At 43.1% G+C, this 11,749-nt stretch overlaps 1 protein-coding gene across 1 annotated transcript; it reads left to right on the top strand.

The window, feature by feature from the left end:
- Positions 1–227: 227 nt before the first annotated feature.
- CD46 (CD46 molecule) lies at positions 228–10,872 on the top strand. The gene is made up of 11 exons (XM_041427132.1): positions 228–306; positions 1,166–1,357; positions 1,566–1,662; positions 2,266–2,351; positions 2,727–2,933; positions 3,478–3,660; positions 4,162–4,350; positions 4,454–4,645; positions 4,947–4,973; positions 5,621–5,687; positions 9,035–10,872. The coding sequence occupies exons 1-11, from the start codon at positions 228–230 to the stop codon at positions 9,084–9,086; spliced, it is 1,371 nt and encodes a 456-aa protein (XP_041283066.1). The 3' UTR covers positions 9,087–10,872.
- Positions 10,873–11,749: the final 877 nt, after the last annotated feature.

Here is an 11,749-nt window from a genome sequence, read left to right as displayed (position 1 = left end):
TGAACCGAGCCGGGACTGCGTCATTCGTGTGGGAATTAACTCATCACAACACAGCGGCTGTGCCTGGAAACCGCCCTAACCCTGCAGTCCTGCGTGTAGCACCGGCACGGAGAGCTCGGCCCGGGGGAACACCAGCGATCCCCGGCGGAACAACGGCCCGAGCTGTCCCCGCGGTGTCACCGCGGCGCTGAGGGGCCCCGGCGGGCGGGCCCGGCCATGGCGGCGCGATGGGGCGGCTCTCGGTGCCGGTGCTGCTGCTGCCGCCCGTGCTGGTGCTGTGGCAGCTCGGCGGAGCCCAGGCTCAGGGTGAGACAGCGGCCGCTCGCTCTTTGCTGCGCCGGGCGGGCGGTGCCGGTGGGGAAGGGGCGCTCGGAGCGGCGCGGAGCCCTCGGGGGACCGCGGCTGGGAGGAGGGATCGGGATCGGGGTCGGGATCGGGATCAGCATCGGCGTCGGGATTGAGGTCGGGATTGGGGTTGGGGTCGGGATCGGGATCGTGGCCGTGCCCTGCTCCCCGCTCAGGGTGCTGAGGGTGCCCTCAGGGCCGGCCGGGGGGGCGAGGGAAGCGGGGAGGAAATGGTTTGAGGGCGGTGGTGCAACCGCGAGGGTTTGGGCGGCTTCGAATCGGAGAATTGTGCCGCTGTTCGGCTGGGGAGAGAGCTCAGAGCGCATCCCGTTCCACCCTGGCCCGGGCAGGGACACCTGCCGCTGAACCTCCGGCCAGCCTGGCCTGGGAGCCGGTTTTAAACTCCGCTTTCTGTCCCTTAGACCCGCTTTCCTTTTTCCTTCAGAAGGGACAATGAGCTCTGTGAGTGGGCTGGCTTGTTTGTTTTTCATGCAGCAAACGAAATGGGTGTACAGTGAGTGAAGGCGTGTGTCTGACTGCAAAAAAATGGCAAACAGACAGAAATGTGAAAATAGGATCTGGAAGGAAGTGCATTGTCTGGGTAGAGTGACTAAAGAACTTAGGAAACAATGAGCAATGTGCCCTATACACATGTAGAGCTGGACGCTGCATGCAGTTAAAACCTAAATTAAAAAATCGGAAACGACTCAAATATATCCTCAAGAGCTCTTGCATGGTTCTGTCTCCTGTGCTGTTACACCTCAGGGTGTTTCTCTTCTTGCTGCTAAGGTGCTGTGTTGTTTTTTCCTCCCTCTCCCAGGCACGTGTCCGAGGCCGGAGCGGCTGCAGTACGCGGAGCTCAACGAGAGCTCCAGGGAAATCCAGGATTTTCCACCTGGGACCAAAATCTCCTTCACCTGCCGGCCGGGATACGTGAGGGTGCCAGGGAAGGCACTGACCTGGACATGTGGTGAGGACTTGCAGTGGGCACCCAAGGACGTGTTCTGTACAGGTAATTTGTTGTACCCCCTTTTCCCCCACTCATATTTGACAGTTCCAGTTGATTTGCAAGTGGGAATTAGGGTTTTGCCATGTTTTAAATGAAGCTTGGAAAATGCTGGTGTGGGTGAGAGTAATAAGTGCCAAAGATTTTGGTTTTCTATGTAACTACAAAAAATTAGATTTTTTCTTTTCTTTTTTTTTTTTCCCCTTTATCCCAGCGAGAAAATGTATTTACCCAGGAGACTTGGAAAATGGTTATTTTGATCCCACAGATCTTACCTTTGGTTCAAAATTGACATTTCATTGTAAAGAAGGGTAAGTGTTTTGATGAACTTAATGATTTTTTTTTAATGTTTACACCAGATTTGAAATAAACCCAAATTTTCTGTTCCAATTCTGACCTGAAATCTGAATTCTACCTGTAGCAAATGAAGTTTAAATTTACAGCTAAATTTAATTCCCTGGTTTGATTACTCTTTGCATCAACCCTAAGATTTTTAGTGAGATTCTGCAGAACTGGAGTGTTACCTCTGGTGATTTCTTTTAATGCTCCTGTGGCAGAGGGAGTAGATACATATTCATCATCCTTCATTATTGAATAATTAAGTCAACAACACTAAGGAGTTGTTTTGGTTTTTTTTTTCCTTTTCTTTGAGTATTAGTAATTTTAGGACTTTAATATTAGACAATATTTCTGAAAATGGTAAGACTGCCACAGTTCCTTAGTGATGTCCTGTTTTGTTTTCAAAGTGAGACTGTCAGCAAAATAAACAAGATTCTGTTCTCATTACAGCAAAACCTTGCTGTGTTATGTCCCTGTAATCACAGAACAGAATTACTGATAAGAACCAATTTTTTGGTGCTTCTTGGAGAAATGAAAAATTGTGTTTCACATCTTCAGAATTTTTACCTGTCTAGGTACAGGTTACGGGGTAAGGGAGAGATTTCCTGTGATATCAAGAATGGAGATGTTGGCTGGAGTGGAGTTCTGCCTTACTGTGAAAGTAAGTAAATTACTGCTGTGTTTGATTTTCTGCTCAGAGGGGGGTAAGTTCATTTACAAACAGCTGTGCCACCGACTTTCCAGTATAAAAAATGATGGGAAAACAGGGATTTTTTGTTTTTCTTAACTACTTGGATTGTGCCTGAGGAATGACCACTGAAAAATGTCACTTTTGGTGGTAATTATCTCATATTAATAATATGAATAATATGATTTTATCTCATATTAAAATTAACCTCCTGTTGAAGCTGAGGTTCTGTAGTGTGACTTCGAGTGGCTGTGTCAGATTTTCAGTGAAATGACTAGAAAACCAAGGCTTGCTCTTTGAGGTGAACCAGCTAACACAGCAAAACCAATTTTTGTGCTTTGTTTACAGGAATTCCTTGTGAGCCACCTCCCAAAATAGCCAACGGGGACTACGAGGAAAGAGCCAGCTACGTGTACCAGAGCTCGGTGACCTACAGGTGTCAGGATGTCCCCAAGGGCAGTGATCCCTTCTCCCTCATTGGCTCAGACACGATTCACTGCACATCTGATGAACACTCAAATGGAGTTTGGAGTGGGCCACCTCCAGAATGTCGAGGTTGTTGGGATTTTTCTTGTTTTTTTTCAATGTCTGGCCCTTTCCTTGGAAGTGGGGTGGGGAGAATGGACTTTGCCTCTAGGAAAGAAGGAACAAATGCTCTGGGACAAAGTTTGGTACAGTTCCAGAGGAAATTACATCAGCATGGTGGATATTGATGGATTGTGACACAGAATGTGACTAAAATTGAAATTAAAGCTTGAAAAATACCTCTGTGAGCATTTTGTTGGTAGAAGTGACAAGGTCAAAGTGAAGGAACTGGGAGACCACAAATCCTGCAGAAAAATGGTGTCAAGGGCAAGGAGGTGGGGGCTGGATTAGGACTTGTAAAAAGCTAAGGAAGAATCCTGTTCCTAAAAACACAGCCACCATGGAAGTGCAGGAATCAATGTTTTTATAAAGCTTCTCCAAAACAACTTGGGGAAATTGGCACTAGGGAAAAGGATGTTGTGTTTGGTGCTATGTTTGTGTTAACAGATGTTTCAAAGCTTTGTTTTCATTTGTTAACATTTGTTTGTGTTAACAAATGTTTTACCTCTTTCAGTGGTCAAATGTGAAGACCCCAGAGTTGAAAATGGGAGAAAAAAATCTGGATTTGGACTTACCTACAGATACAAGGACTCGGTTGTGTTTGAGTGTAATGAAGGCTATTTCTTGGTTGGAGCAGAGGTAATTACCTGTGAAGAAAATAACACCTGGGATCCTCCAAAACCAACCTGTGAGAAAAGTAAGACTTTCTGAAATATTCCCTTTTCTCTTGTGTGTTGAAAGTGTTTGAGCTAAAATAGAGCATCCTGGTGTTCATGGGTGAAGGCAGGAGAAAAGATGTGGAATGCAGGAGAAAATCTTTGATACAGAGAATTAGGAGTGTGCATGGTGAGGAGAGCTGTGGTATCCCTCTGGAGGAGTTGAAATCTTTGTGTGTGTTTTTTTATTCAGCTTTTCAGCTCCTACTTTCTAGAAATGATTCTGCAGCTCAGAGAAATAATGAACCAGTGAGGATTTCTGAGCTGCCACGTCATAGGATTGTATTACCCTAATGAACATCTACAGTGATGTTTAAGTTTTCTAAAGGGAATATTTGCTCTTAAAATTGGGGTACAGTTAAAGTTCTGCCATGTGCTGAGCTATTTTTCTTACATGAAGGCAATTTCTGTTTGTAGAATGAGTTCCTGAGTTATGAAATGAGCTTTATTCTCACTAAACTTGTTTTGAATTGCTGTGTTAGTTACTGCAGATGTGTGTCCTGCCCCGGAGATCCCCAATGGGGTCCTGACTCCAGGCAAGCCTGCCTATGCAAAAGGAGAGTCTGTGCACATCAGGTGCAATGCTGGCTGCTCCTTCCCTGGTGGCTCTGCAGAGATGACAGTGACCTGTCAAGAACAGAGTTCCTGGGGTGCTTTGCAGCACTGTACCTGTGAGTAAAACTGCTAAAATCAGGACACCCTGCCAAATTTTAAATATCTGACGTAGTAATACATTTATTATTATTTTTTTTTTCTCCCCCCTTTTCTTTCCAGGTGAGCCTGAAGGTTCTGGTTCCACGCCAGTCATAAGTTATGGGAGAGTGATAGCTGGACAAAAACCTTCCTATTTTGTGGGGGATTTCATTACCATTGAATGTTACACGGGGTACACCTTGCACGGGGAGCCTCGCATTCAGTACATTGGAAACAACCACTGGGAGCCTGCAGTGCCAACCTGCCAGCTCAGTAAGTATGGACTGCAAAATCCCCACCAGGATGGAAATACAGCTGAGACAACAGTCCTTCAATATTCAGGAGAAATAATTTAATGCAGCTTCTTTCTTTGTTTTGATGTGAAAAATAGGGTTTGTTAAAATGAATTAAAATATTAATATTCGAAGTTAAATATTATTATTTAAATTAGTCTGCTTCAAAGATTGTGTTGATAGAAGTACTTGACTTGAAATTGCTCTGAATATTTTTATAATAATGTTTGAGTAAGAAGCACTTATGTTCCTCTTGTGATACTGATTCCTTCTGTTTTCAGGTGGATACATTATAGCCATCATCTGTGGTAAGTATTTTCTAAAACCTTAAAAAAATACGATACAAATTACATTTTTTATGCGAGAATTCACTTTTTATTCCACTCACCTGTGACTGCAACAGGGTGATGTTGGAGTTTCGGTTAAAGCTGCATGATTCAAAAAAAGATTGCTTAGTTATTATAGCTTAATTTAATATGAAATGTGTATTTTCTCACGTGGTGAGGTCACATTTCAAAGGCAATTTCCAACAACTTGGCCACTTGGATAAATTTCAGAGCTTGGGTTTACTGGGGGTGTGAGTAAATAACTGCTAGTGAACAGAAGTGTTCAGTTCCTCCTCTGTCCTTGCTTTTGTTACCCAGATTTGTACAAACTTGTCAAAAGTAATGCAGGGGCCTTGTCATTGTTTTAGTTTCTGAGCTGCTGGGGTTTTGCCATCGTGGTGGCCACTGGTTCTGAGCTGAACTGTCTTGATGAATCAAATATTTAATTTACATGGCTCATTCCATAAATAAGTTGGGTTGTGGGGGTTTTTGTGTGGATAGAGGTGGGATAGACCTGTACATGAAAACAAGGCTATTCCTGCAAAATTTTTGTTCTTTTTTTGTGAGCTGGAGATGATCTTATCACTCTAAGGTGCTTTTATTTCTTTTCACTTGAATTCTTCCTGAAGTGATTGTGGTAGTTGTGGTGCTCCTGGCAGCCTTCTGGATCTACAAGAAATTCTTCTCACAGAATGGGTGAGTAGGCTTCCTTTTTATTAACACTGCAAATTTCCAAATGACTGAGCCAAAGCTGTGCTGATGTTTAAGTTTCTTGAGCTTTGTGTGCCCTTTCTTTTTCAAATGTCTGATTTTGTGTGAGCTCCTCCCAGCAGCTGATGGAAGCTAAAGCCTAACCATGAATTTAACTTTGGTTTTGGATCTGCTGTTCAGCTAAGCTGCTAATTAACACTTGCACTAATTTCAAGGAAGGAAAAACCCTGTTCTCAAGCCTGTGTTTGGCAGTGTCCACTTGCCAAAGAAAGACTTTGTCCATCTGCTTCAAACACATCAGTTTATCTCCTAAAGCCAGGGGGAGTCTTGGTTGTGTGGGCTTGTGCTGCCAGAAGGTTTTTTTCTATTCCTATAGCCCCACTATTGGTGTCTCTATGTTAAAGACTTGCAAAATTAACTGTAAAATACTAGATTTGTGCACAAGCAATTAGTGGTCTATTTTTAATGAGATATATAGGGTGTTTTAAACTTTATCTTCAAAACAACTGGGGTTTATGTGTGGTTTTTCATGGAGGGGCAGGAGATTTAAATTCCTCTTTGTGCATTACTTTTTGCTGTGATGTCTGATTTTATCTTCTGGGAAAAACCTTTTTGTCAGAGAAATATTTTGTAAAATGCAAAACGCTGACAGTCCAGAGCAGGTTTGGTGGTACACATGGAGTGTCAGGATGAGCATCTCATCAAAACAGTGCTGTCTTTTTCCAGAATCTGTTGGGATTCATCTGGAGTGCATGAAAAAAAGGAAGGGATGCTTTAAATGAAGCAAACCAGAGGGAATATTCCTGTGCTTCATATTTGTAATGAGGTCCACACAGAGGACTTGGGAGAGCCCTGGAGGTGCTTTATATCCAGTGAGGTTTTAGCCTTGAATAGGCAGTGCAGTGTCAGTCCAAGGGCCAGAGTTTGCTGCTGAGCAATTTGGTGCTTTTGAGCCACTGCTTTTATTCAGTACTGGGATGTTCTGCAGCCTGGAGGGGCCAGAGAAGAGCTCTTGGCAGTTCAGGGCAGCACTTGCTGTCTTCACTTCTCAGGGCTACTGTAGAAAGCAGGAGAGATCTAAAGCAGCAGCATCAAAAATTAAAGACTGACATTCCTGAATATCTGACAGCATGAAAAGCCTTATTGTGCCTAGTGCTTCCCTTCATCTTCCTCTCTGAACATCTGCCTCTTAAAGCTCTTTCTTGTCTGAAAACCCTGATCTAATCTCCTTTTATGAAAGCCTCCATCTCCTGTTTAGTGTCTGAGCTCCTGGTGCAGCTGAGCCTTTGTGAGCTGTTGTGCTTGCAGCCCCTGATCCTTGCTGGTTTGTAGCCTCCAAATGACAGCAGATCTTTCCTTGGCCTCTCTTTGTGGTGTGTGTGAGATGCCCTTGGATGGGACATTCAATTAGACCTTTCTCCCTTTCTGCTGTTCAGCTCGTACACAGTTGATGAGAGTTGCAAGGAAATTTGTATTTTAAAAACTAATGTCCCAGCTGAGATGGAAGAAACTGCACAAATGAATTAATGAAAAGGTATAACTTTCCACTTCATTTGGACTTTTTGCAATGCAGCTTAAGTGTCTGTTTTATTGTGGTTTGCTTGGAATTTCAGGAGTGTGGAATCCATCTAGCTGGGAACCTTGGCTTCCTGTAGGAAAGAATATCTTAATTTTTCATTCATTTTGAGAGAACAGGATATAATATATAGAGAATTACCATTTAGCTATGTCAGTAAGAGCTTCCAATGACTGTAAATCACATTTCTTGGTGTTGTGTTTGAAGAATGAGTAGCATATTGCCTACAATACTCAGAAGAATGTCTGCACCCATCTCAGTGGTGAGTTACTACTCTTAGCTAATAGTTTAACTCCCTGTAATTAGAAGCTGGAACCACCTTTGGGGACTAAAACTCTAAAGGCAGTTGTGTATCCCTTCAGAGAAAACCAGATCACACCTCTCAAAATTACTGATTCATGTGCATTTTTGCTTTCTAGAAGAGAATAAATGAAGGGTCTAACAAGATCTTTTGAAACCTTCTTATGAAAAGGTGATTTCTTTTTAACATTCAGAGTTCTGTAGCCCTGACAAGAATCAAAATTCAGTTGCTTTGAAGCTGCTGTCCTCTCCTGTGTTTTAACCTAATGCTCACTGCAGTGAGATGCATGTGATGAATGTTGGGGTTCCTCCTGCACTTGTGTAGGGTCAAATGGGCTCTCCCAAAATCTGGCTCTTCCAGCCTTGTTTGAACAGAGCACTTTGCAGACAGGACAGCTCAGTTTGACTTTTCCTTTCCAGTGTTTTGTTGTTGGTATCTCAACAGAGCTGGAACTACAAATAATTTTTTTAAATCAGCATCTTCTTTTTTTTTGTTGCTTTTCTCCACTGCACAAATTCTGAGGAGGTGATGGGTTCTCTTATTCCAGCTTAATGCAAAGGTCTTTTCATGTGCATAATCTTGTTTTTATTGACATGTAAAGGACAGGTGAATTTTCAGTATTTTTGGTGAGTTTTTATATGAACACTAAGCTTGGAGTTTATTCCAAAATAATTTACAGATTAAGGAATATCATCTTCACTCTGAAGAAAGATGTTTCTAATTAAGATAGGATGTGTTTTCTGGGTTAATTTGGCTTATTTTTGGAGAGAAAAAAAATGAATCAGGAGATAGAATAGAATTCTTCATTTCAAATTTACCTTTACACACGATAAGAGGAATTACTGGTCTGGTGTGTCAAAACACTGGTGATTCTGGATGCTTTCTTATGGAATGTGGAACTCCTTAGAGCCTTGGAGTAATAGCACTGAGGTTTGGTATGGGGTGAGATTTTGTTAAAGCAAAGCAGGAGTTATTCAAGAACTTGGGACATACATAATAAGAATGTCATTGTGAATTTTAGTTCTTGCATGTTTAAGTGTTTTAAAGTTGCTGTTAGTGGACTGCAGAATCAAAATCCACACAAAGTAATATTTCATTTTTGGTCGGGAAATATATACTAAACAACACACAGTAATTAAAATGAATTCCAGAGTGCACCTGGTGGAGTTATGGGAATCCTGTACCTGTTCTGGTGTTAGTTTTTGGTAATGATCACTTGGAATGATCCCTTTGGATCAAAGGTTGTGCTGCTCCTTGGGTCATTGCTGAATGTTCAGTAGCAGAATGAAGCTAAAATCTCAGTCCAGCAGTTGGTAAAGAGAGGCTAAAGAATGACCCAGTCTGTGACTTCACCTGCAGCTTAAATGAAGCCAAAACTAAGGATGTGCTTTCAGTGTAAATGTAAAACCTCTTGCAATGTAAAACCTCTGATTTGACTTGTTTTTTTGTTTGTAGGAAACGTGACAGCACTCCCAGTTCTGCCGAATATAAGATGTGTAAAGCATGACTGCCCTTGCTGGGGGGAGGGAGGGACTCTGCAGTGGGATGTCCCTGTCAGAGCTGGACAAGGATTGATTGCCCTTGCAGTGAGTGGCTGTCCTTGAGTTCCTTGTGCTGTGTCTTGCTCTGCTGATGAACTGGAGGAGGAGATGCTTGATAGGATAAGAAGTGTGTGTGCATATAGCTGACACAGATCCTGCTTTGCCTTCTGGGCCCCTCACTGTCCTTCTGTCAGCTGGGGGAAAGGCAGTACCTGCAGCATGCCAGAGTCTGTGGGAGTGCTGCAATGTCCCTGTCCCAGTGCTGCTGCCTTCAGTGCCACCTCTTGGCTTACACAAGATGTCCAGTATTCCCCTCTCTCCTGTAGAGCTCTGCTCACTCAAACCTGGCTGTCCTTCCCATCCCTTTTTGCTAGAGGTGGTGTAAATGGTTCTGTTGTTTCCTTTGTGCTCTGAAATGTGTTGTTGCTCATTCCCTGAAGTCTGGTGCCGTTGAAGGCGATGTCTTTTGGAAACTATCACAATTAAGATCTTATATACTCTACCTCTTTGTCTGCCAAAGTTGGTTGCTGTATATATAATGAATTAAAATGTGCCTTGAAATCAGAGTTTTATAGCTTTTCCTTTGCTTTTGAGAAGGAAAAAAGCCATATATATTTCTGATTCTTTGCTGTAATCTCCCAAAGACTGCAGTGGATTTGTTGGACCTGAAGACTGAAGGATTCTGTAGCAAAGGCATCCCCTGCTGTTGACAGGAGATCCCTAAGTAAAGGAACTGCTGAGAGCTCAGTGGTGGCCATGTCCTGTCATGAGCACAGTGGAAGTTCCTTAGGGTGCTCGATTTTAGTGAGCCTTGAGGTCAGTTCTGCAGATCTTCTGTTGCTTTCAAGGATAGAAACAGGTGCTGTGTGATCCACCTACCTTGCTTTTTTGCTTGAAGTCACATATTCCACATTTCTAACCTCTGGCTGCAGACTGGGATGTTAAATCAAGCTCTGAAAAGCTGGATTTTGCATCAGGTTCCTGTTTAGAAGCAGAAGATTTTCCCTGTCACTCACTTTTCATGTTAAAGGAAAACCAAATCAGTTCAGTTGTGTGAGTGCTGGTAGATGTGGTGGTCTCTTGTTTGCTGCTTGGTGCTGGTTCAGCGAATGTTTCAGTCCAGATCCTGGCTCCAGGAGCTCCCACCACTGTGTTTGCCACTAGTTTAGAATCACTGCTGCTTCTAATCCTCAGCAAACCCCAAATCTTAACTAGAACAGGTTTTAGCTCCATGAATCTCACTATCAGCATGCAGGCAGCTTCTAATTTTCACAGAAAACCCAAATAGCCTCACTTCAGATGCCTGAGGCAGCATTGAAAGTGCTCTGGCTTGTGTGTGGCTGCTTGGCACTGCTCTCCCTGTCATCAACAGATTGTTGGAGTGGCACAGAACTGTTTGGGGCTTTATAGGGATTTTTGGGACAGTCCCAGCAGTCGTATTGTTGGAGTTCATAATAGGCTGTGGTTGTTAGAAAGGGGCTTTGGCTCTGCAGAAGGATTTGCTGTTGGTGGCCTGGCTGATAGCTCAGTTTGAGAGTTGTTTGTAAACACTGGGATGTGTGACTGGGACTGAGTGTGGGGCTGGTCAGGAGCTCAGCTTGCTTTGTGTGGCATCTGCAATGTCTGAAATACACTGGAATGTTCTTAACTGGGAAGTGAAATCACTGTAAAAAGTGGCTGTGTTTTTGCTCTTCTTTCTGGATGTAAAGATTAGCAATGATTTGTACTATTCCAAATAAAAATGTTAAATTATTTAGCAGTAAGTGTTTGTCTTTCATTCATCATTGTGCTGAGCAGCTCTTCTCCCATTGTTATCCAGATGATTTTTCATGTCCCAAATATCAGGTGGAAACTGCTGAGATTGAAGTTTGCAGTTTGTACACAGAGTTACTCAGTGGCAGTGTAGGGGATGGGGTTTAATTTGCTGAGCACCTTTTGGGGTTTCCTTTTAGAATTGCAGAGAATTTCCAAGAACCTCCAAAATTTTACAGTGTTGACTCCTGAAAAAAATTGGTGAAAAGCTGATGGAGAAGAGGAAATTGGGGCTGTTCTGGTGGAATACTTGAGGCAAAGCCCAGAGGGTGTTTTGGTCCTTTTGTCCAGTGTGTGACACGTGCAGTCCTTAGGGAATACAGCTCTGGTGGGTTTAGGTGACCTGTGAAGGAGAGTGGATTTAGGAATTGTGTGAGTTTCACACTTGAAATGTACTGAACTGCCATGTGTGGAGTCAGCTGCCTGATAGAGAGTAGCCTTTCAGAGGGTGGAATAGAAAAAATAACTTCAGGTGCTGTATTTCATTGCAGTTTGTGATACTCAGAGTGAGTTGGTGTGGGTGATGCCAGACTGCACAGCCTTACACTGTGGAGTTTGGGTTTGCAGTGAGCATTGAGGGGATAAGCAAAGTTTCTAGGAATGGGATGATCTTTAATCTCCCTTCCAACCCAAATCATTCTGGGATTCTGCTCTGTGATTCTGTGAATCTGACTTAAACATTACAAATTAATTTGGTCTAATTGTCATGAGTCCTGTGCTGTTTTTCTAAAACTCGGTGCTGCATGAATTATTTCCTTTTGGAGTCTGGAACTGATAATTAAAGGGATGTGAACTCTGCTGAGGGAAAGACTGCATG

The sequence above is a fragment of the Onychostruthus taczanowskii genome, unplaced genomic scaffold (assembly GCF_017590055.1).
Source record: "Onychostruthus taczanowskii isolate IOZ18803 unplaced genomic scaffold, ASM1759005v1 scaffold97, whole genome shotgun sequence".
Lineage (NCBI taxonomy): Eukaryota > Metazoa > Chordata > Aves > Passeriformes > Passeridae > Onychostruthus > Onychostruthus taczanowskii.
The sequence above is the reverse complement of the archived record's forward strand: the minus strand, read 5'-3'. Positions and strand labels throughout refer to the sequence as shown.

What these genes read in the sequence shown, in the direction of transcription:
- CD46 (XM_041427132.1), top strand. Translation starts at nt 228, where the DNA reads ATGGGGCGGCTCTCGGTGCCGGTGCTGCTGCTGCCGCCCGTGCTGGTG. An exon ending in CAAGGACGTGTTCTGTACAG is followed by an intron (nt 1,358 to 1,565) that starts GTAATTTGTTGT and finishes CCTTTATCCCAG; the next exon opens with CGAGAAAATGTATTTACCCA. An exon ending in AAAACCAACCTGTGAGAAAA is followed by an intron (nt 3,661 to 4,161) that starts GTAAGACTTTCT and finishes TTGCTGTGTTAG; the next exon opens with TTACTGCAGATGTGTGTCCT.